Raw genomic sequence first — 26036 nt, forward strand, 5'->3', positions numbered from 1 at the left:
GCACAGCAGCACCTGCAGAATATGGTCATTCTTCAGCTGTTGCCAGAGAAATCCTGGGGATCCCCACAACGCTTTGTGTTGACTTAAAACAGAAAATATTTTTAGCATTCACACACCACTGAATGCACCAGAGAGCAACATGCGGTTAGTATTGTGCCCGAGGATATTTGGTACGCAGAACAGAGCAGCCAGGAATCGAACCACCAACCTCCTGATCAGTAGGTGACCTGTTCTAACACCCGAGCTACACCATTTATTTTCTTAATCATATGAGCTGATCTGATATCAGTCTGGGTGGAGTCCTTTTTTCTCCCCGTCTTTCCTCATATTGTGTATTTCCATTGTTCTACCTCTCCGACCCGTCTTCCCTATGTGATGTTTGTGTAATGTATGTATGTTCGGAAGGGTAAGATGGCGCTGGTTGCCAGCAGCCTTAACCCAATTTCCTTCAGGATCAGTAAAGTATTATCAATCAATCAGTATGTCGTTATGTCAGCTCAGCTCTCCAGTATTTCATTTGGGCACCGGGTATTCTGTCCGAGCTGTAATTGATTGGTGATGTCATCCCCACATCATCTTCCCACCAATATAGAAGTGTGTGTTTGTGTTTCTTTGTGTCTGCAGAGGCAGAATGGTCAAACTGGTTTGACAGGGATGATGAAAGGGGATCTGGAGACTGGGAGAAATTGTCTGATCTGCATAAAGCCTATCCAGACCGCCTATGTAGCAGCCCGCTGGACATTCAGGTAAAGATATTCTTAGAGAACAACACAACCTAACTTACAATAAGTGACACTTTCATTAGGAGTAAGACAATGCAATTAAGCATCAATACGCTCAAGAAAAAGAGGAATCTAAATGAAATGAGTTTATCTTTCACAGAAAATACTAAGAAATAAATTCAGTGTGTATTTCACGATCCAACGTTGGTTCCTAAAAGTTCAATTTAAAATATTACTACTGTCCCTAATTAAAAGTTCTCACTATTAATGTGTTAATGACTCCATCCTTGCATCTATGCTTGGATGTGTGCGTTAATGTTAACTTGCTGAACTTTACTGCAGTGCATCCAAAAAGTATTCACTCGTTCCACATTTTGTCACGTTACAACCTCCAAAGTGGATGGAATTAATATTTCATGTCAAAATTCTACATATGTGACATAATAAAAAATTGAAATACAACACGTGCATAAGTATTGCGTCCAGCTTCCACTGGTGATCTGTTGCAGCCATCTGATCATCTGTCAGATGTCTGCAAACTGATTGGAGTCCACCTGTGGTCAGCTCAGTGGGTTGGCCATGATTCAGAAAGGCACTCACAAAAGCTGAACTTTTTGGAAGGTTTGATTCCTTCGAGTCACTGAACAAACTGCTCCACACTTCTAAAGCATACCAGCTCCTTCAACCGTGCTGCCGTAGAGAATCCATCTGGAAATCATTCCTACCGTTGATATAAAGCCGTATAATAACTCTCTATTCTGTGACAGGTGAACACACCTGTCAGGCAGAAGATCCCAAACATATTTTTGTATTATACCCTCACGCAGCTGTTTTTCTTACATTTATTGTGTAGATATTATTTATTAATGCAAATTTCACTTCAGCAAGAAATATAACCCCCAGCTGTGCACCAGTCACACCAATCATATTAAGGCATATTATGTGGTTAGTATTGTAAATCACTGGTCTGACTTCACATGCATACTTGAGTAACATCCTAGTCTTAACCCATAGAGTTAACCATTATATCTGCACATTAATCTTTAATAGCTTCAACTCTTCTGCGAGGCTTTCCACAAGGTCTGTGAGTGTTGGAGAATTTTCGATCATTCTTCCAAAAGTGCATTTGTGAGGTCAGACTGACGTTGGCCTGGCTCACAGTCACCGTTCTAATTCATCCCAAAGGTCTTGATTCATGCTCATCAGGTAAACATATCCTCAAATCAGATTCTGTTCATCTGGATGTGGTGTTGTTTTAATGGCCACGTGAAGACAATCAACTTTCTGGGCTGAGGTCAGAACTTTGTGCAGGCCAGTCACGTTCTTCCACACCAAACTCACTCATCCATGGACCTTGCTTTGTGCACTGGTGTCCGGTCATGTTGGAACAGGAAGAGGCCATCCCTAAAGCTGTTCCCACAAATTTGGGAGAAAAAAACTGTCCAAAATGTCTTGTTACGCTAAATCGTTTAGAGTTTCTTTCATTGGATCTACGTTTGGATGTCTGTAGGGACTGACTCTGCAGAAAGTTGGTGACCTCTGTGCACCATGCACCTCAGCATCCGCTGACTCCACTCTGTGAGTTTATGGGTCCTACCACTTTGTTTCTGAGTTGCTGTTCTTCCTTTAATTTAATTGAATGTGCTTAGATTTTTAATATTAATGTATGTTTTCCCATTGTGATCACGAGTATTGTTAAAAAAACAACTGTTAATCATAGTGGTGAGTGGTGTAAATCACCATAAAACCATAAAACAAACAGGAGGCTGAGCTATCACAAAGCAGCTTTTATTTAGTTGTCTGGTAATAGTTTGTGATTTGTTTAGCCTTTTAGTTTGAACTAGGGATGGTCTTTAATTGCATTGCTCATGGCTCTAAAATCGGAGCAAAGAGCTGGCCCCAGGAAACAAAATGAAACAAAGAAATGTGCTGTCCTATTCTGCAGTTTCTGAATTCCCTAAGAAGTGTAGAAATCTCTGTGCGACCTTCATACATTTTATACAGTCAGCTTGCTGTTGATATAATTCACCAATAATACTAGATCATCACTGACTGAAAAGGCATTTTATGCATCTCTTTGTAACCATCTTCCTCTTTCACGTTTACAAGGTCACAAGCTTAGATCTGTCACTGAACAGTCAATTTTCTTCAATAGAAGTAATTCTGCTTATATACAGGTTCACTGTCAGCTTGTACTACGCTTTAGATGATTTACAGTAACCCTGACATTATCTTGTACCATATCTTGATCTTCTTTTAGCTTCTCCCTTTAGGCGACACCACAGCATACCATCTGCCTCTGTCTTATCCAATCGCTGGCATTCTCCTCTGTCATGCCGACCCTCTTCATCTCCTCCTTCACTACATCGATTAAACTTCTCGGAAGTGTTCCTCTTTTCTCGCTGCCTGGCAGCTCCATCATCAATGTCCTTTGCCCATTATATCCACTGTCCCACTGCACGGTCGTGTCTCTAACTTTGTCTCCAAACCGCTCAATTTGAGCTGCTGCTTTTAATCTTGTCGATCCTGGTCACTCTCAAAGGAATTGTTTGCAAATTCAAGTCTGCCACCACCAGCTCAGCCTCCAGTCTTTTTGTCAGTACTACTGTCTCCAAACCAGACATCATAGCAAGGATACCATCTTTCACTCTTGCTGCTATCCCTCTGTCACAAATCACCCCTGACACTCATCTCGACCCACTCCACCTTTTGGATGGCATGTATTTAAACTCATCTACCTTCGCTACCTCTTACCCCTTGCTTTTCCACTGTTACACCTCACTCTCATTCACACGCATGTATCTGTCTCGCTTCGGCTGAGTTTCATTCCTCTTCTCCCTACAGCATATCTCAACCTCTCCACTTGCTCCCTAGTCTCATTACACATCACAATATCATCTGCAAACACCGCAACCTACGGAGACTCCAGCCTGACCTCATCTGTCAGCCTCTCCATCAGTATTGCAAACAGGAAGGAGATCGCAGCTGATTCCTGATATGATCCCCTCCTCACCTTGAAGTCATCTGTCACTTCTTTTGCACGCCTTAAAAGTGTCTCACTGTCCTGCACCACCCTCACATACTTTTGTGCCACTTCTGACTCCCTTATGCAGTACAAAAGTTTCTCTCTGAGCACAATACCATATGCTTTCTCTCGATCCACAAGACACAGTGCAACTGCTTTAACTCCTTCTGACCTTCTCTACACTTCTGCATCAGCACTCTCAAAGTAAACATCTAGTAGTAGTAGTAGTGGCCTGGAGCCATACTGCTGCTTGCTGATCTTTTCATGTATCCTTAACCTGCATGTCATGTGACTTTTCCATGTTATGTAATGTGATGTTTGTGTATTGCATGTACGGTCTAGGTATCTATCTTAATTTCCCCTTGGGGATAAATAAAGTCTCTCTGACTCTGACCTACATCATTAGCCCCCCAAGCCCAGGGGTTTTCTTTTTAAGGTTTAAGTCTTTATTGTCCAAAGAAAACTTTGGACTCTATGGATAAAACAAGGGAAATTTAAAATAAAATCTTTCTCTAATACTAGATCAAAGTAAGACATAAAAATAACTCTGTTACACTTAAAACACTGCAAAAGGAAATCAACCTCCTCACTGGATGTGCCACAAACTGTAACCTTTCAAATATAATGGCAAGTTTCATTTCAATAACAGATGAAGCCTGATTTTGTGACTAAAATAAAACCATGCTAGTAAATTGCCCCCTGGAGGATAGCCCAAAAACCTTGTAGCAATGCTAAAGTCAGGTTAAAAGTGTCTCAGTGAAGAGTCACTACACCGGGGTCAGCTGAGGCTGCTCCTGTGAGCAGTTGTCTTTGGCCAGTTGGACGAACAGATCTGTCCTCAGTCAAACATGGCTGCAACATGAGTGTACTGCTGGGACATGTCACAGCCAGCTGTTAGCTTTCCATGTGATGCCAGGCCTGCAGTTCTGGCATGCTGATTCCAACAACCATACTACCAGTTCCCTTATGTCTCTTTTGTTCCTTTGCTGAACTGAACTTAAAAAAAAAAAAAAATTAGTTTTAGGTTTTCTGGCTTCCTTTCTTATGAGGGGCTTTAAATGATGAAGATTTAGAGAGCCCGCGTGCCTCTGAACAGGTTCACGGAAAAAATGACAACGTCTGTGTCATGGTCGGCTGTGTGGCAGGCAGGAGTGGTGGACCCAAAATGCAGGACTCTTAGGAAACGAGGTTTCAACTGAAAATGCAGCTTTATTGCTGGAACAAAACTTCAACATAAAATAAAACTCACAAAAGCAAACAAAACTCTAAACTGAGATGCAGGACTGGAAATCAACACACAGCAAGTGAGGGTGAACAGCCGTTAACGACACAACGCTGACACAAAGACACACTGGGCTTAAATACACTGAGGGAGTCATCAAGGAATTAGAGACAGAAGGGGGACACAGCTGGGAGAAATAAGACCTAACGAGACAGGGAGAGCAAAGCCGGAACACTGACATCAGACAGGAACAAGAACCTTCAAAGTAAAACAGGAAACAAAACACACTTTACTAAGACACGGACTAGACAGAGAGAGACAGACTTGACACTGACCAAAGTCTACTAAATAATCATCATAATCAAAACAGTATCACTGATAAATCAAATCATAAATCATAATCTAGAAAAACACCAAAGCACGAAAAACAGAAAGCTGGGTCAACATGACCCAGAACCGTGACAGTCCTAAGTTTGCCGTTCTCATTCTAAAACAGCAGGATCTCTAGTTCTAGCAGCCAAGTGGTGTTCTTCCAGTATGTTGTGTAATTTGGGTCAAATTTGTTTTGGATTATCTGACACATCCTGAAGGTATGTGAAGAGGCTCAGTGCCAGATGCTAAATGTCTATACTTTCCTCTCGCTTTAGTGGTCACAGCACAGTTTGCTGAGTTTAAGAGGTCACAGTTTTATTATTGCCCCTGTTGGAAAGTTGAATCAGAAGCAGGGATTTACAGCAATTGAAACGGTCAAGCAAAGGTTACCACATAAATTTATAGATTATCATTAAATAACTGAAACCGCATATGAAAACAAGGAGAGTTGGCAGTTTGTGCTACGCTGGCCTTTCCGCTGTGTTGTTCCATGCTGCTGCACCACTTTCCCCAGCATTGCTGTTGGGCCCCAGTACCTTATCAGTAGGCTAAAATAATTAAGTAAGGTGCATGCTATTCTTTCTGTGACAGCTGTTTGAAAATGAATGAGGTTAGAGTTCCAAAAATGTGTGTAGGACTCTGCCCAAGTAAGTCTTTGTGTCTAGACAGATTAGGAAGCCGTGGAACACTGAGGACTAGCCCTGTATGCTGGAGGCCTTATGAAATTCCTGCTGTTTGCCAATAACATAAGCCAGCCAGCAGACAAATTTCAGATGTAGTTTATGAAAACAAACACGTTTAGAAGCCACCCAATAAAAGAAAATGTCCTATTGCCAAGTCACCAGACATTTCTCTGTCTTTTTCTCTCAAGCTGTGAGCAAGCATGTTGCCCAACATTTTGAGACGGTCCTCTTGAGGACAGTTGACAGCTGGAATAAAACCAACAGTGTGTCGCAAAATGTAAAAATAGCACTTTTTATCCACGTGTCTCTCATGTTTCCACTGTCCAGGCTGAAACCCATGACGGCATTCCATCCAACCAGACGGGAGATGTGATCCACAAGAAACACAAGGACTATGGCTTTGTCTGTCTCAACAAAGACCAGACTCATGGCCTGTGTCACAACTACAGGGTCCGCTTCCTCTGTGGAAAACTAGGTATAATCATTTGACTGTGTATATTGTGTTTATACCTTTAAGCGTAGCACGAGTATATATTTTCCACTCGTAGACTTCTTCTCACAGTACACCATACCCCTGCATTTTTGCCCTGTTTCCCTTCCTTAAGAATGGCTTCTTGACAGCCACTGACATCATTTCTGACGAGGCTTTGATAAACTGATGGTCCAGACATAGCTCGCAGGTCCTGCATCAGGTCTTTTCTTATTTCTTAAGAACACGAATTTCAGGTATTGATCATCTGTAGGTAGTTTTCGGCCTGCTATGTCTTTTGTTTTTCATTTTCCTTCATTTTAAGGATGCACTGCAGACCAGGCTGAGATATGCCACTTTTTGGGGTAATAGCTCTTTGGAATCACGTCGTTGGTATAGAAATACTTTATTCCTGCCAGACTACATTGCCTTTGCATCTTTTGTAGATTCAACAAAATAGATTTGAACAAACTATATATTTTTGTGACACACTTCTAGCTACAAAGATACAGTTTAAAATTGTTTATGTTCAAGAAACCAGTTTCAGGTGATTTAAGTTGTGTGACAGGACACATCATCATTCTGGAAGCAGCAATCAGAAGATGGGTATACTGTTGTTGTAAGGGGAGGGTGAGAAACAATACCCAGGTAGGCTTTGGCACTGATGATGTTCACTTGGTACTAAGGGGTCCAAAGTGTGCCAAGAAAATATTCCCTATACCATTACACCACCATCAGCTCTATGAATTTGTAATAAGCCTGCTTTCATGTGGATTATGCTACGTTCAGAGCATGCCTTCTGAATATGGCAACAGAAATTTAAACTCACAATGTTATGTTGTTCAATTTTGCTACCCATGCAAGCTGTAGCCCCGGTTCCCCCTTTTTGTTTACAGGGGTAGCACCGAGTGCGGTCAGTAAAGAGAACATCAACATATTATGTTTAGAGCCCTTGTGCATACCTTGGTTGTAACAAGTGGTCATTTGAGCTAAAGTTCTGTTGCTAACAGCTCGAATCATTCTGGCCGTTCCGCTCATGCGATGTCTCATTTCACTAAAACAACTGTGGCTAACTGCATATTCTTATTGTTTTAGACCATTCTTTATCAACAAGAGAACTCGCTGTGCAGGAAAATCCCAGCAGATCAACAGATTCTGAAAGCCAGCCCATCTGGCACCAACAAACAAGCCACATTTAAAGTCATCATCACCTTTCATCCCCAGTCTGATGGTCTATTTGAACTTCAACGGGGCTGCTGACCACGTCTACATGTCACATTGAGTTGCAGTCGTGTGATTGGCTCATCACATCTTTGTGTTAATGAGCAGCTGAATACAGTGGCCACTGAGTCTATATAGACATACAATCTTGTTGTGCTTCAGAGAACATGTTCTGTGGGGGCGGGCTGCTATGACTGGAATGCATGGAGCTCCATCTGTGCAGAGATTTACAGTCCTTTGTCTGGACTTGTCCCTATATTTTTGTTATATAAAGATGGGCTTTCGAGTGTTGTCTTTTGTCAAGGTTGACAGTGGCTACAAGCACTCTATACACTCTGTGATTTACCCCGCAAACACGCTCCCACAACGCATTAAACTACAGTTGTAGGCTAGCTGTCATTCTACGAAAGCGTCTGCTTGGCTTTTCTCTGAGCTGAGGATGTGATCTCAGGAAAAGATTTATTCTGGTTAATAAGTGCTTTCATAACTTTAAAGACTCAGTTGTTTCTCAGCTAAAAATCACAATATTAGAACCAGTCCATTTACCATTCACCCATTACAAGCAGGGAAGTGCAGGGCGGGAAAAGCTAACACAGAACGTCCAAAGTCTGCAGTTCAGAAAGTGTTTTAGTCCTCACAGACTCCTATTTCAAAATGCCCAGACTTACACCAGTGAAAGGCATGTTTACAGCCTGCTGCAAAAAGCATTTTTGACCTCCGTCACTTCTTCCATCATATCTGGTGTGCCAGTGGCGGCGTGTGGTTTGTGGCTCAGCTGCAGGGAAGGGGTGGAGCAGTATGTTCATGGGGGCAGTGCCAGAGGAGGCCGACTGGCACAGCTGTCAGCCATCACACCAACCACTCCTTCCCTGTTTAGGTAGCAGCCGGGTCCTGGTGGAGAGAGCTGTGCGGTGTGTGTGAAGAGGGCAGCGGAAAAGCTGCGTGTGAATCAAAACACTGTTCTCCTGAGTGCCGGGTCCTTCTTACCACAGCCTCACTTCCATCAACATTTTAAGTTATTTGACAAAAGATTACTGCTGAATTTACACTTTCTACCATCAGTTTGACCTTGTCTGTAAAACCATATCATCAGCCTTCAGGGACATTTATAAGGGGTCTATACAGGGTCCATGTGTGACCATAAGTGTCAGAATCAGAAAGGGTTTTATTGCCAAATGTTGAGCAGGTTTACAACATTAGGAAATTGCTTCGGTACTTAGTGCGAAACATACTGTTAAACAAACACTTAAATAAACATAAAATGTAATTTAAAAGTGCTAAGCAGATAGATATATACATGTTAGTGGTGGGAACAGTCATACGGTTATTGTTCATGAGTCCAACATGAGGGGAAGAAACTGTTCTTATGGCGAGAGGTTCTGGTGCGAATGGACCGGAGCCTCCTGCCTGAGGGGAGCAGGTCAAACAGACTGTGTCCAGGGTGCGAAGGGTCAGCTGAGATCTGAGCTGCACGCCCCAGTGTCCTGGAGGTATACAGGTCCTGCAGAGATGGGAGTCTGCAGCCAATCACCTTCTCAGCAGAGCGCACAACACGCTGCAGTCTCTAGTTAGTTTGTTCATCAGGAAATAGGCCCTGACTCTGTGTAGAGTTTTTAGCAGTTAAAGGCGATGGGGTTTTGTCATCATCCTGCTGAGCGGGCAGAGGCGGTGTGGATGCCAAGGTTTGTGAATGCGATAACTCGAGAACGGAGCACCACAGGACTTTGAAACTGATACCACAGGTGTATCTGCTAGAAACCTCAGCTTAGTTCTAATCTCAGCGACTGTGAGATCATTCCTGCGCGTGGCCTTCTACCTGCACATCTCCTCCATCTAACACACTGTAAACACTGCAGTAGTTGCACCCTTTCTGCACACGCGCTTTTCTACTCAGTAATATTCCCGTCAATACTATAATCACCTCTGTCAGTCCTTGATATTTATTATTGAGTGATTTGTATATATTGTGTTATTTCTTAAATTTGTAGATCTGTAACATATTGTATTGCTAAATAGTCTGTTTCTGTTACTGCGTTGGAGCAACTGTAACCCACATGATTTCCTCAGGGATTTATAAAGTATGCTGATTCTGAAGGTCAGAGTTCAAGTTCTATGAAATTCTTTTGAATGCGGTAACTCCATAAGGAATCAATCTCAGTAACCTCGACCTCAAGGCTAGAGGTCAGAGGTCAAGTTGTCTGAAAGTTTTCTCTTTTTTCCTGATTGCTGTGATGATTGACAAACTTGGCTAACACAATTGTTGTGAGGACTATATTTATTGCATAACATTATGGGTGTGTCAGCGTTGCTGCATGTTTTCGCCTAACTCTTTCCATCTCACCCTGTAGTTCGTCCACAGGCCTCTGTTTCCATCGACATGATGTCAAACAGCAGCATCCTGGAGCTGGCTGACCACCCTGCGGGCTGGGGGCCTGGGGATCGGGTGGTGGTGGCCAGTACAGACTACTCAATGCACCAGGCTGAAGAGTTTACACTGTTGCCCTGTCCGACCTGCGCATCCAACCAGTTGAAGGTCAGAGGTAAGAGTGCAGCAGCTGACAGTGTGCTGCAGTTCTAGGCTGCAAGGACGGGAATTTATGCTGCTGGTAATTCTGCACCACAGTCAAATGTCAGCTTTCACTCAGAGTTGTGGCACATAGTGTCCTAGACAGGTCTTTGAAAAAGAGTTGTAGCTGTGGTCTGCCATCACCAGTGTGTGAATGGGTGAATGACTGAATGTAGTGTGAAGCGCTTTGGGGTCCTTAGGGACTAGAAAAGCGCTATACAAATGCAGGCCATTTACCATTTACTGACTAAAAAGTACGTCATGACTCGAGTCCCACTGCCTTGAAACGAGTGAAACTAATTTAAAAATGTAAGCTGTCATTACCTCTGAAGAAACTGGAATGCCATTCTTTGATTGTATCCAGAGTCAGATTAGTTTAGTGGTGAACACTGAATATTTTTCATTTTTCTGAATGACAACTCTGCTTCAGTTTCATTAAACGATTAACTAAAAGTGTATTAGAACAGACGCCTGTATTAATGGAGTATGTGTCCAAGGCGTTTTATGATTATACTGTTGCCTTCACATGATCTAAAAATCCTTCTAGAAGCATCTACATGAAATTTAATCTTAAGAGCTTGTAAGAAGGCAGCTGGACTTCTTTAAATTATCTGAAGCTCTTTCACCTCTCATCCAAGAGACATTTTCAGTTCTAAAACCAAATGCTGAGTCCCAGGTATTTTAACTAGTGGGGCTTGTCCCTTAGTAAGTGGCCACTGACCCACTAAGATTAAGACTGAGACTCACACAAAAACATTTTAATCATTCAGATTTGATTGAATTAGACATAAAAACATTAACACATAACAAGACAGTTTAAAGACACTGACATAGAGTGCAAGGAAATTTGACCCAATACTAAGTTACTGGGTAATATTCATCTGTCAGATATCCAGTATACACTATCTGGTTCACATGAAGTTATGTTTCCACTTTGTCTTTGGATATGAAGTCACAGATTCTTCCATGGTCACAGTCAGTGACCACTAAACCAACCATCAGTTCTCCCATTACATACTTTTAGACTGTTTCCAAGGAGGCGCAGTCTTGATGACCTGGGCAAATCATTCTTTAGCCATTGGCTCATATAATCCAAAACATCTCTCCAGAAAAGAAAAACTTTGGAAGACTCCCATAATGCATGCACATAGGTGCCTCTTTCTATCTTAAATTTGCAACATTAAGCATCATTAATTAAACCCATTTTGTGTAATTTAGATGGGAAACCGCCTGGAAGTTGTACTTTGAACAATTCAGACATTCACCTGAAATGTCTGAATTCAGGAACTGTAATGTGTTAAAGGAGAATCCCTGGGCACTGATGCTGAGGTGCTCCTGATGTGTTTATCAGAGTGTGGATGCTCGATAGAAAGCACCTACGCTGAGAAAAATGTGTTTGTGTGAATGGCTGAAAGAGGTTTGTACCAAGTAAACATTCAACATTAGTCATAAACACACATCTTCTTTTTATTTGACAGAACTGATTCTACATTGAAAAATAAAACCAAGTGTGTTGCTAACTCTCCAAAGGTTGATTCTGTTCATCTGGACGTAGCGTTTTCAGATGAACAGAATCAACCTTTGGAGATTTACTTACCTGGATTGATTGAGAATGCGTCAAGACAAGTGTGTTGCTAAGTTACTAAGTTTACTTTTATGGCACTAAAAGACTTAAAAAGCTGCCAAATGTACCAAAAGGTGAAAAGTGAGAGCTGTAGCCACAAGAAAGAAGCTAAGCTAATGAAAAAAGGCTGAGCCCAGTGGAAACTTATCACTGAAAGATAAGGTGAGGGACCCTCAATCAATTTCTTGTAACTGCAAGGCAGTCTGGTCAGCTTTAACACACTGAGGCAGCTTCTTTCACCCTTTAGATACACACACACTTTTGTGTCTGCTGTGTGCATTAATGCAGGTTTATCTCAAAGCAAAAGCAATCGGAGTGTGCAATGTGAACATTTTGAACATTTGAAGGTGTTTCTTTTGAAGTGACTTAGCACAACTGATTCAGGTGTGGTCTGAGAACAACATGGCATTATGGCAGGTGTGATCCTGTGGCATCATTTTATCAACTAATAATTATTGTTGGTGCTCTAATGTGTTTGCCTTACAATATAAAGCTTTTAGGAACCGTTGTTGTCACTTGTCACATTTAACTGGTGGCGCAACAACAGCACGAGCAAGAGTGACCCTCAGACCAGTTTGTACACTACACACCCTGAGCTGGCAACGAATGCTTTCAGACTGCCAAGTGCACAGCCAGTTTACTGTTCCCACTGAACCATAATTTAGCATAATTCATGTCACACCTAGTCATTAGGTAAGCTGCAGTCAGCATTCTGTTTCTATTTTTTCCTCCACTGGCCACAAAAACAAAATGAAAATGATAAGATGTGCACGAGTCTGTCCTGCACTATTGTTCTTCACTTGCAACAATAATGTTGACTTGCACACAAGATTCTTGCACTGTAGCTAAGTTACAGCTAGCTGGCTAATTTATCTCCATATTGACGATTATTGTAGAGGTAAGTTATTATCATGAAGTCATATTAGACTTTAGCATTTGGTAGCAGTAACACTAACAGTCAATCTAGGATTAGCCAACTAACTGTTACTGTTAAAATGTCTCGATACATGTAAGGAAATTAAGGAAATTCCAAAAAGCTAATTCTGTTCATCTGGACTTCTTCACAAAGTCACTCGGATGATGTAATTGTTAGGTATAACTCTATGTGGTTATATACTGTGAATCTTCTGATGGCCAGCCAAGTTACAAGATCATCATGCAGCGTATAGACAACGTAGCCAGCCTAGATACATTAGCTGGCCTGTGATCCATCAGGCTAACGTTAGCCAAAAGAAGTTTGCTTCACCAATTAAATGTCCTGTCTCGCTGATGCACATCACAATAGTTTTAACCTAATGCACAAATGTCCATTTGGTCACACAGGCTTCACTTTCTCTGATGTTCACTTACCTGCAAGCACAGATCAACTGTTTTTTACCCACAGCATGTAAAGACATTTTATTGAGGCACTGAAGTTGCTATTTATTGTTTAGTTTTTTTATTGTATGTATTTATTTATCTAGAACTCCTGTCATGACAATTGTGTATTTGCCACATTGTGAGGACTTGCCTCCCTTATAGAGGACAGTTCCATGTTGCTTAAATCATTAAACCAAGACTTGCCAGAGTAAGGATAGTTCATCACTAGGGAACTAGAGCTAGAAAAAGATATCAGGAAATGAATGTAAGCCGAGTGAAAGGATGGTAACACATCCTCTGTGGGTATGTGTATTTCTAAATATGCAGTGTGATAGAGGCCAGGTGGAGACAGCCTATAGCAGTGTGTGGGAGTTGGTGGAAGGTGTTTGGTCTGACTCAGGGCCAAGGAAAAGTCTTAGCCTGTATCCTGGAGGACTGTATGTTCTTGACTGAGCCCATTCATGTTGGCACACACACACTTGGATACCATCACGCATACTGATATGAAAACATTCACTTCCAGACTATTTTTCTTTCTGTCTCGCTGCATTCACATGCTATAGCTCTTCAGGTCAGCTTTGTCAGCCCTCCTGTTTGTCCCTCGGAAAAGCCCCTGGTGCTTGCAGAAGCTAGAACTGGCATGGCATCTTCTTTCCTACCTGTCAATTCCTGACACTAATTCACACACCAAAAAGATAAGTTTGCATTTCAGTATTAACAGATTTATTTTCAAGTCTCCACTGAAGCTGCTGGAATTTCTTTTCTGCATGGCTGCATAAAAATATCAGACCTAGTAGCGCTCTCTTTTTTCCTTAGGTCTCTGACATCACTTGTTATTTTGCTAAGTGAAAGCCCTGCTTTTACCAGCCCGAGGCTTTTCCTCAGAGCTCTTGTCACTCTCAGCACGACTATAATCTGTTACATTAATTCCTGCTCACGTGCCACTTTGCAGCACTATTTTTGAACACACGCTGATAATCGAGTTTGTCCTCCACCCTTGAGGTTATACACAAACAGGAAGAGTGTTGTTTTTGTTGTCCCAGCAGAGAGCTGGGAGATAGATGAGAAAGAGAGCGAGACAGCCTGAGGCTATTTATCAGTATGACTTCAATCATCTGAACATTTGACAGTTCTAACAGGCATATTGGTTATGCCTCCTTGAGTCATGGTGGTTTGTGTGTCCCAGATATGTTGTAGGGGGCTTTTGCCCCTGGTAGCTTCAGTTGAGTCCATGACCACACTATAGTGCCCAGGACAAGATTAACAGGGCCCCACCATGGAGCCAGTTCTGAGCTCACAGGCCTAAGTCTATGAGGTGCAGCCCTCTCATTGGCTCATCACCTGGAGGAGGTGTTGTAGGAGTCAGGTGCAGTGTGCAGTCAGAGGTCAAATCTACAACTTCCTCACAACTCATCGCTCTGGTGACGTAAGAGCCCCAGTTGGTGTCTGATGTTGGACGATACGAGTTAACCTTGTGCTCACTTCAGTGGATCTCTTGGACTCAAAAACCAGTCTCCTGGAGAAGGGCTGGACTTTTACCAGCATGGAATTGCCTCGGTGAGAGATGGGGCGATTGACCTGTACGCTGGGGTTTCTCCCAGTGGGGTAAGAGGCTTGTTTTCCTTCAGGGGAACAGTTCCTGACTGTCCTAACTGCAAACGATTAATTGTGAGTAGTCACTGAATGCTGCTGGCGGTGACCCCTATCAATCACCAGTCACTAGGCTAAAGTGTGCAAAGTGCTATCTGCGAGTCAACAGCGTCAAAGGGATCGCAAAGAAGTATACGGTACTGCTGCAGGTAACCAACTTAAAACAATGTATTGCTTTTTATTGAGCAAATACAAGTGAAACCTCTTTAGCGCATCCCTTTGTAATGCAGAAGAAATTGCAGCATTCAGTAACTCTTCTTTTGTTTGCATTGTAAAGAACAGGGATCTAAAACCTTTAAGTCTGGGCTGTTGATGCTTTAAATCAGAATGAAAATGTTCTTTTGTACTTTTTAAGCTCTGGCTGCTCTGGTGGAGGGAGTAGGTGGAGAAAAGAGATTAAGCATGTGTGGGTGTATGATGCTCACTCTCTCAGATTTCACACTTGAATATTTCTTTGACAGTTTTTTCCTGGCTTGGCTTCAGTTTTTCTAATCAGCACGTTTGTGTTGTTGAGGATATGTATGTGGAGGAGGGCGGACGAGAACTGTTATCGTTTCTAAGAGCCGTCTTCCACTTACTCTGATCTTGTTGTCCTTTCTACTTCTCACTGCTTTTCATGGGATCATTTTTGCTTTTCCTTCACTGCTTTTTTACTGAGGTATAAATGGTCCTTCCAAGGCTTTATTTTAATTACAAAAAACATAATACTGTAGCTTGCCTATGAGGCCCAGTGTGACTGTAGGTGTGGGGGACGCTTTGGGTTTTTTGCTCGCTACAGAGTTTTAGAACGTTTGCAGAATTCAGAAACACTTTGTTGTTGTTTTGTACCTGCTGTTGGTACCTTTGGAGCATTTTTCATGAAAGTATCTGACAAATAATATTACAGTGATTACATGTCAGAGCATGTAAATAAATTTTGACTCAAAAACACTATCATGGTGGCATTGATCAAAAATGCCCCAAACTCATAGATGATGGCACAGTGACTGAGTCCATCTTGGATAAACAGAATGGTCTCCTGCCTTTTCCCCCAAAGAATCAGTCAGCGTAGTGACTTGTGCTGGTATTCCCAAAGCCATAATCAGAGAATTTTCTTCTTGAATGTTGGGGAACTGGTCAAGGTGTAACCTGTCTTTTTGGGGCGATCGTGGCTCAACAGTTGGCAGTTCATCTTGTAATCGGAAGGTTGCCGGTTCGAGCCCCGGCTCTGACAGTCTCGGTCGTTGTGTCCGTGGGCGAGACACTTCACCCGTTGCCTACTGGTGGTGGTCAGAGGGCCCAGCCTCGCCTCTGTCAGTGTATCTGTGGCTGCAATGTAGCTGCCATCACCAGTGTGTGTGAATGACTGAATGTAGTGTAAAGCGCTATACGAATACAGGCCATTTAGCATTTTTAACCTTGTTGCTGAACAAAATTGAGAGAGAGGCCATCAAAGCAAACACCTGGGTTTGTGCCTGTGTGGTTGGAAGACTTACCTGTAAAAGGTCTTTTATTTTATCCTGCCTTTAACTTATAAGAACTACTGCAGCCACAGGATTAACTAATTGCCGTTTTTCTACATTCTAGTCTTTTTAAATGTTTTAACACTTTGTTGATGCTGTTATTGTTATTTTGAATTCCAAAAAAAACCCACTGTGAACTTAAGGATGATTCTTATTTAATGCTTTCTTTCTTTCTTTCTTTCTTTCTTTCTTTCTTTCTTTCTTTTTTACATCTGTAGATATTATGATGCTATTGATTTCTTTTGGTGGCTTTGTAGGAAAAAACTGATTCTGTAATGGATTGGAATTGCACTGGCTCTATCTCGTTTCCAACTCCCTGATTCTCCTGCATTAAATTGTTACATTTGATGTTTGCACAAATTGTTTTGTGCTTTTTGACTTGATTAAGCACCTGCGTCTGTGTTATGGGATCTGCACTGGGCATCAAAAAGCGATGGGCAACGTCAGACTAAAAGAAAGGAAAATACCACATTGATGAAGTAGTTGCATTTCCACAGGAATAGGCCCTTAAACCTTGCAACTGCTCAAGGAGTAAAAGGGCACGCTGCCTTTTGGTTGCAGCAGGCTGAGGAAAGTCGTCCTCACTGGCCAACAAGGTTATCAGCAGGTGCAGCGTGGATGTTAATAAGTTCAGTCTGAGTGTGGGTAAGGCAGAGGTAAAGAAGTGCTCCTGTGCTTGACTCAGAGTTGAACTCGTCTTCTTTGTCTCTGACGCTGATGTGTTGTAGGTCAGTGTGTTTTCACACCAACGGTTCTTTTTTACTGTGCATGTGTTCTGTGTATGCAGGTAAAGCCAAGTTTATCCACATGGGAGAGGAGGTGGATGGGGTAGACATGAGGGCCGAGGTCGGCCTGCTGAGTCGTAATATCCTGCTTCGTGGTGAGATGGAGCCCAGCTGCTATGGCAATGAGGCCTGCAAGTTCTTCAACTTTGACACTTTCGGAGGACATTTGAAGGTAAACTCTTCTGTTAGCTGTCGTTTGCAGAATAGGCAACACCGTGTGAACAGGCTTGAAAAGGAGGAAAAACGATCCCTTTAAAGAGAACCTGTCGTAGCCATTTATTCCCAGCTTCATACTTTAATTCTTGGGCTATACTATAGAATAGTGTTCTGCCATCTGCTTAATGATGATAATGATAATCCTTTTATAAGATTGTAAAAGCAGATATGCAGGGCTTCTGCCTCAGCTGTCTGAGGTGAAGTTAGGGATATGGACCCAAGAGTAGAAAAAAAACCTGTTAAAAAGAAGGTTATGACCTGTGATTCAAGCAACAAAAAACGTTTTATTCCAGACCAATGACAGCTACTTTTCTCAGGAACTGCAGAGCTCCACAGAGTGGGAGTGATTACTGCACACATACACAGGAAAACGGTATAAAGCTGCCAAGCTTCGGTGCATTCTTGCTCGCGTGCTCTGCCAAAACTCCTCGTCCTGCGCCCTCATAGCTACTACACAGAGAAATTAGTAAATGCACTCCAGGTGTGCCACACCCTCAGCCATTCTGCCGTCCCATTCCCTCCTACAACCAATCCACAGGCGATACCCTGCCATCACATCCACCCACTGCCTAACTTAGGCCTGGGATCTATCCAGCCTGATCTACTCCTCGCCATAGGAAATCAGCCAGCAGATTGCCAAACACTCTTTTACCATGTATCATGCTTTAGCGAATTTCAGGTTCCCACTGGTGTAAAGAACTGGATGGTCAATCCCACGTATGTGTATCCCATGTATCCCGGTGCTTTGGGGTGTGAAGCAGATACTTCACATAGAGGGCAGCACCTGAGTGTGCCTGCCCACATCTGTTCCAAAGTCTTTGCCTTCTGCGCTGGCTGTGACCCGACGGTTCGCTGTTACTGAGGTACGTTGGAACCAGTGAAGCATGTTTGCCTCAGTAACCCCAGAGATGGAGTGATTAGTGCACACGCCCAGGCCAGTGCTTTACAGCTGCCCAGCTTTAAAGTGTTTCTGCTCAGCCATACTGTCCCACCTCTACCTCCACAAACCATACCAAACACCACAGCTGTGTGTTTGACCAGGACTCTAGCCAATCGCAGCATTTTTCATCATTTACTCTGGAACTTTATAAGGAAACCTGATTATTTAGTAACACAAGCTTTAATAAAATACATTTTTCATTGACGATAACAGATATATTAGCTTTTGTCAACATTTGAAAAACTGTCAGGTGGTTGGACAAGCCTTGGTCCCATCTGTAGATCCTACAGCTAGATGAACATAGGGTCCCAATTTGAATTTGAAAACATAAAAGACATTACTCAGACTGTATACCAACAAGTCCAGTACTCTTCCTCAGAGACACAGAGGAAGAATATTTGTCCTTTCATGCTCACAGATGGAATCGTGCTCCATAATTACTGACTTGCACACATTTGCTGGACACTGTATTGTGACACCTAGTGTGTCTTTATCCATCTGAGTACCTGGACCAGACTAAGTTGGATAACACTGAACGAATTTCAGGTTCCCTACTGCTCCTCCAAACTCTTACTTGGGGGAGGAGCTCCATCATACTGTTTTTGAGCCCTTTCTGTTCTCAGTACACATATGACTGTTGATCATCTCATAACAGCTTCATTACATTTAAAGAAAACACAGGACGGATCATCTAATGGAGATAAGTGTGCATACAGACAAGAGGTTATTTTATCTTCTATGTTCAGAGTCATAATAATCTGGCTCTGAACACCAACAATGTGGAGAGTCTCTTGTTTCAGGTTTCTGGGTACACACATCACAGAAGACCTCACATGGACACTGTGTCCCTCTAAAACAGTCTGCACTTCCTGTGCACCCTGAGTGGCTTAAAGCCTTCTGGTGTTTTTGTACTGCTGCACCATTCAAAGCATCCTCACTCACGACATGCTGACATGATATGGAAACAACTCCGCAGCAGATAAGAACACTGCAGAGTCATAAACCTTCACAAAAGATAAACAACACACAGCTGCCTGCCCTTGAAGACATGTGCATATTACACTGCCTGCAGAAAGTACACTGCATCCTAAAGGACTCGTCTCACCAGCTGTTTGAACATCTGCACTCAAGCAAATGTTACAGGTGCATCAGAGCATGCATCTGCGTAATTAAGAACCAGTCTTAATCCTAGATCCATCTTCCCAAGGGCAGAAGGTAGTGCAGGTCATCTATGAATTAGAAGGTTGGTGGTTCAATCCCCATCTGGTCCATTCTGCATGCCAAACATCCTTGGGCAAGACACTAACCCCAAGTTGCTCTCCGATGCATCCATGAATGTGTGTGAATGGTAGCTAGAAAGAGCTTAAGCATAGAAGAAGTGGCTGTATGAATGGCTTTAAAAAGGCATGTTGTATGAAGCACTGTGAAAAGCCTACAGAAGAATCAGTCCATTTACCATTCACTAATGAGCTCTGCTCAGGAACCGCACAGTGATAATCAGTGATGATCATTTTCTACACAAGTGCAGAATCTGGTAATTGTCACTGTTTGTAACCTGCACTGTTTTTGAGCTCTTTTAAATGCGTCAAATAAATTGGGAGAAAAGTGAAAAGGACACAGCAGCAGCTCTTTTGGATGCTGACTTTTCAAAAGTCGTGCTCCTGCTCTGTCATTTTTTCTGCGTAGCCTTCACAGCCGACACTTTTTCTCTCTGCCAGAAATCACAACTAAATGCAGCTCGGTGGCACTCAAAGTATGTTTTTACACTAAAACTCTGGGTCATTAGAAATAGCAGCTCTGAATTGCACCCAGAGTGCTTTGCACATTATAGGTGTAATATGTATTATACATTTAAAATATTTTAAACAATAGAAATGTTGCTGCTTTGGTAGGAATGTGTGTTTAGAGCATATTAAAGGCAATAAGTTAAAAAGATCCTTTAAAAAAACACATTTTTGAGCATCGTTGTTATACTGAAGCTAGTCTTTTGTTTCTTCTGACTTCCTCCACGTTAATGCACCACTACAGCAAATAATCCACATTAACATCTAAAATCTTAATTTAGTTTAAGGCTCATTAAGACTCTCGGGCCTCTGTATGTGTTCATCACTGAAACGTCCTTCTTTCTGTCAGCCTCGTGCACCCTATCATCAGAAAGAGGCAACAGAGACACTGACGCAGGAAGGAGAGGGGGGAGTGTGTGGTTGTCTTCCTGCTGCCTCAATGCCTCCCTTTCCCCAGGGCAAGATATCATATTCCATTATAAATTTCCATCTCAGCCTCATGTCACATATTTCTCATGAATGGGTGTGTGTAGAGCATGAAATAGCATAACACACACATGAGCACACACACACAGAGGGTGAGAAACACTAAATGCCTCAGGACAAGTCCTGTCGTGTGAAAACCTCCCATTTCCAGAATTATTAGCTGGTCGCAAGCTGAATGTCGCTGACTGTGATCCGGGTGATATTTCTTTCATTTTTTAGCCTTTTCACAAACACTATGATGTAATGAAAACCAGTGTGACTGCAAGAAGTGTTGGTTCTCATGATTCTCTGGGTTTTTTGGGACATAGCTGCATGGCGTCACAGTCTCCTGGCATCTGCCATCCTGCTTCGTTCTCCACATCAACCCATACCTGTCTGTAACTTCATCTTTTATTTGTCCAAATTTCAGTGTTTTCATTATTTTAACGTCCTGTTCTGTTCCTCTCTCGTAGTATTGTTGCTGCTTTAATAGCAAGTTATGTCATTGATCATATAACTCCTTTAAAAATACTTCAGTGAAGTGGAAACAAATGTGGTGACTCGAAGTAGCAGAGGTGAGGCCTAGCAGACACTGATGTCAACCTGCCAAATTTCAGGACTTATCAGGATCCAAAAGTGTGACTAATTATTACAAACATGTTACCTGGAAGAAAACGATGCATGGTGTCGACTTGTGGTTTGTTCGTTTGTGTTTTGTTATCTACCAGGCTGTGAAGATGCTTGCAGACATGCGTATTTCAACGCGGGAGTCGGGGATTTGTCTTGTTCCAGTTTTGTTACATTGATTTAAAGTTTTCACTGAACAATGGCTGTTGTAATAGTGATTACAAGTGTTGGGGTCATTACTCAGGAAGAGTCACGTATTACACATCACTCGTTACTTTAAAAAGTAATTCAGTATCTCCCACTTTACCGTCTCACTCTTGTCCTTTTCTGCACTTGAAAAAAAGTCATGTCTATACCCGCTACTCAAAATCTGCATCTCTGTACCACTTTCTACCTCCCACACATGCACGGAAATCAGCTGATTGTAGCCGCGAGAGTGTCCAGGAAATAAAAAACATGTTTCTTTCTGTTCGCCCGGCTGGCAGAGAACTGAAGAATGACATCATTGTAACCGTGATGTAATTATTGAGTTTAGTACTGCAATGAGTTACATTACACTACATTACAAGACATACTTGATTCAGTTCAATTTTATTTATATAGCACCAGCACCAGTTACCTCGAGGTGCTTTCTATTATAAGATAAAGATCCTACATTAATAGAGAGAGAGCTAGATACTAATAATAATTAATGGTTAAATGCAGAGAGGTGTATAAATACATAGTGAGTGAAAAACAAACACTCAATGGCTAAAGGGCAACGTAGGCTTATTGCAGCATAACTAGGGGCCTGAAAACTGAAGGCTCTGCCTCCCATTCTACTTTTAAATACTCTAGGAACAACAAGTAGGCCTGCAGAGCGAGAGCGAAGTGCTCTAATAGGGTGATATGGTACTACAAGGTCATTAAGATAAGATGGGGCCTGATTATTTAAGACCTTGTATGTGAGGAGCAGGATTTTGAATTCTGGATTTAACAGGAAGCCAACACAGGAGAAATCTGCTCTCTCTTTCTAGTCCCTGTCAGGACTCTTGCTGCAGCATTTTGGATCAGCTGAAGGCTTTTCAGGGAGTTTCAGTGAGTGTGCAAATGGAAGAACGCAGTCTTACATATTTGTTTAATATGTGCGTTGAAGGACATGTCCTGGTCAAAAATGACTCCAAGGTTCCTCACAGCGTTACTGGAGGCCAAGGTAATGCCATCCAGAGTAAGAATCTGGTTAGATACCATATTTCTAAGCTTTTCAGGGCCGAGTACAATAACCTCAGTTTGATCTGAATTAAGAAGCAGAAAGTTAGCGGCCATCCAGGTCTTTATGTCTTTAAGACATTCCTGCAGTTTAACTAATTGGTGTGTGTTATCTGGCTTCATGGACAGATAGAGCTGGGTGTCATCAGCATAGCAGTGTAAATGTATGCTATGTCTTCTAATGATGCTGCCTAAGGGAAGCATGTATAATGTAAACAGAATTGGTCCTAGCACTGAACCCTGTGGAACTCCATAATTAACCTCAGTGTGTGAAGAGGACTCTCCATCAGAGGTCTCAAACTAAAATGAGCTGTGGGCCCCTGCTGCCACTGTCATCTCATGTGAGAGCCACTGTAGTGTTCAAGTAATGCAAAAAACTAACATGAAAACACTGAGAAATATTTCCTAAAATGTAGCATTTTGTTTTTGTTTTTTTAATTTCAAATATTGTATAACAAGACAAAACCGCAAACGTGAACATTTTTTTTCCCTCACTCTTAACTGAAGCCTTACATTGAACTACCAAATAAACACATTGGTCCTCTCTTTGTGGCCAGACACGTGGCAGCACTTCTGCTATCGTTTTGTTTGTATTTAACAAAATCAAAATGAAGACCTAAGTGTTCACTTTAGTTTTTGACTCGCTCACTGAACTCAGCCTCAACATGTTTGTGCGCTCTGCTCATATCGCCGTCATGTTAAATAATTTTTTGCTTTTTAAAGAACTTATCCTAACATTACACTCAACAACAAACAACAAAAAAGTCACTTCAAGGGACAAATTGCACTATATTTCTCAACATTAATATGTTAATGCAAGTGGCCCTGATTCACATGACCAAACTGGAGTCCCATTATTGCGTTAATCAACAATGTCATGTGATCACAGTAAAAAAGTACAAAGAAATAAATTACACCCAACACTGGTAGCTACGTCCATCTTTTATTTACAGTCTATGTGCAAAACAAAGAAATTGAACATTAGAATAAAAAAACATAAAATAATGATTTAAAAATCTAAATCTGACTCTAGTGTTGCTAGTCCTGCTTTTCATGTACTTTTGTTTTTTTGCTCGTGTCTGATTGATGCAGTAACTGGAGCTCTCTGACTGCAATGTGTCCACTGTCATCACCAGGTGGAGCATGGTTTTAGGGCAGTCCACATATCTGGGATGGAGCTGCAGCACATGGGCCAGCAGACCATGGGACACTATCCTGTCCATTTTCACATGAATGGAGATGTGGATGAGAGGGGAGGCTATGACCCTCCAACGTCTGTCAGCGATTTATCCATTCACCACTCTTTCTCCCGCTGCGTCACTATCCACGGCTCCAATGGACTGATGGTCAGTTAGGAAGTTGTATAATTTATTTCTGTATTTTTTGTATGTATTAATGCATATATAAGAACGCATACATAAAAATGTGTAATTTATTGTTAAGAGTCATTATTGCAGCTCTTAACCTTCACTGGCTCAGAAGCAACCTGGTAATGTTAGGGACAGTGTTTTTGTATTCGTATAGCGCCGTACTTATTGGTGTTGGTGACTCTTACTAAGGCAGATACGATGACCTCATTTAAAGGGTTTTATATTCTTTTTAGTCTCCAGTAATGTCTCATAAAATCATTATTATAGTGACAGGCATATAATTTTAAATCTCTGAAAGAAACAGTTTGTATGAAGATGTATATGAAATATATGAATTAAAACGCAGGAGATTGGGCACTGTGTGACATGGATAATAGGGGGATTCAAGCTATTAAAGACAAGTGCACGACTATAAGTATCTTGGGGTCTTGTTCATGAGCCAAAGAAGAGTGGAGCGGGAGATTAGATCTGTTGTGGTGAAGAGAGCTGAGTATTAAATTGAAGCGGTTAATTAATGTTCTTACTGTCACCTATGGTCACAGGGTCTGGGTAGACCACTGACATCTCTGAAGGGTGTCTAGGCTCTGGCTTAGTGATAGGCTGAGGAGTCATTCATGTTGGGCTCAGAGTGGCTACTCCTCCAAATTGAAAGGGTCCAGCTGAGTCAGTTTTCAGGTTCATATCAAGCAGGTTGCTTCTTTGCTCATCATATTCCAAGATTCCCTGCTGTCGCTTGTGTAGCATTAGTGCTACTCTGTCCTGCACCGGCTGCCCATGTGTGTTTCTGTCTGGCTACATTTGTTCAGCCTTTCACAGACTTTAAACTGATGTATCCTAAATTTGGCCGAAAAGGGAAAGCGAATAACAAGCACAAATTCAACCTAACTTCATCCACTTATCAGTTTGCATTTATCCACTAAACCAGAGCTTCCCAAAGTGTGGGGCCCGCCCCACTAGGGGGCTGCAGAGCCATTGCAGGGGGGGCTCGGTATAAAAAGGGGAAAAAAACAGAAAGCTTGGACACTGCTAGCACGGGGCGCCCACACAAACGCAAAGCAGGAGATGAAACGTCGCTGAATATGTTTCCAAACCAACTTCATTCTAAAACAAAGACTAGAAAATATGGTGAAGCAAATCTGCCCTTTGGCTTCACCTGCACAGGTGCCGAGGTAGGTCTCCCTGCAGGGTTGGTTTTCGCCAGGCTGTTTAAATCACAGACAAACAGGATCCCACATTCTTGATTTTTAGTTCAAACACTTGTTGTAATGACTAACTGCTCCTGACATGTTGGAGATGTTTGCTCTTTATACAGTAAAGTTACAGCAGGATGCAAATAACATCAGGCTGATCCTGCCACGATTTGTTCCCCCGGTTCAAGTCACAGACAAACAGGATCCCACAGCTGTTTATGTTTTTAAACCCATGTTGCACAGAGAGGAATTTTTTGAAAAATGTATTGATGCAATGTTGAACATTATTACACAGGAAACAAACAACAACACATAAAATAATGACACCGTGACGCCTCTGCCTTTGTAAATGGAGGGACAGTAACTGCGTGTAAAACCTGCAGACAGTCAGATTAACAGTATTTTGTCATCATTCTGCAATTCATCTCACGTAAACATGAAAAAGTTTGGGAACCACTGCACTAAACCATTTTCGTTGACTAGAATTCAAAGCTGAAGTTGGGTTAAATTTGGTGCAAGAATTTGCTTCCTAAGCCACAAAAGAAACGCATTTGATAAATAATGGAGCTTCTGATGAGCAATTACACTTTAGAAAGTTCACACTTTTGTTATAGACATTTTTTTCTACAGTTAGATTTGAAATGGACCCCATGCACTATGGTGACCTACTCTACAATCAGTAATGTACTGTGTTGCCTCCCAGGTAAAGGATGTGGTGGGATATGACACACTAGGCCACTGTTTCTTCACGGAGGATGGTCCAGAAGAAAGGAATACATTTGAGCACTGTTTGGGTCTGATGGTTCGAGCAGGGACCCTGCTGCCTTCAGACAGAGATAGCAAAATGTGTCGTGACATCACTGATGGAGCATATCCAGGATATGTGCCCAATCCACGTCAAGATTGCAGGTACACAAAGAAAGTTTGATTGTACATAAACGACATGTTTTAAATAGATTTTTTTAGACTCTCTTGTTTAGTTGTAACTGTGTACTT

The 26036-nt window shown here is 42.0% G+C and overlaps 1 protein-coding gene across 2 annotated transcripts in view; it reads left to right on the forward strand.

Annotated features, from left to right (window-relative positions):
- Nucleotides 1–26036, forward strand: part of cemip (cell migration inducing hyaluronidase 1) — a 152512-nt gene that overhangs the window by 78817 nt on the left and 47659 nt on the right. For both annotated transcript variants that reach the window (XM_026185444.1, XM_026185371.1), the window contains exons 9-14: nucleotides 625–746; nucleotides 6352–6499; nucleotides 10063–10254; nucleotides 17203–17372; nucleotides 23617–23826; nucleotides 25744–25949. In XM_026185444.1, coding sequence (XP_026041229.1) covers nucleotides 625–746; nucleotides 6352–6499; nucleotides 10063–10254; nucleotides 17203–17372; nucleotides 23617–23826; nucleotides 25744–25949 — 1048 coding nt within the window. The remainder of the gene's footprint in view (nucleotides 1–624; nucleotides 747–6351; nucleotides 6500–10062; nucleotides 10255–17202; nucleotides 17373–23616; nucleotides 23827–25743; nucleotides 25950–26036) is intronic.

The sequence above is a fragment of the Astatotilapia calliptera genome, chromosome 1, assembly GCF_900246225.1.
Source record: "Astatotilapia calliptera chromosome 1, fAstCal1.2, whole genome shotgun sequence".
Taxonomy (NCBI): domain Eukaryota; kingdom Metazoa; phylum Chordata; class Actinopteri; order Cichliformes; family Cichlidae; genus Astatotilapia; species Astatotilapia calliptera.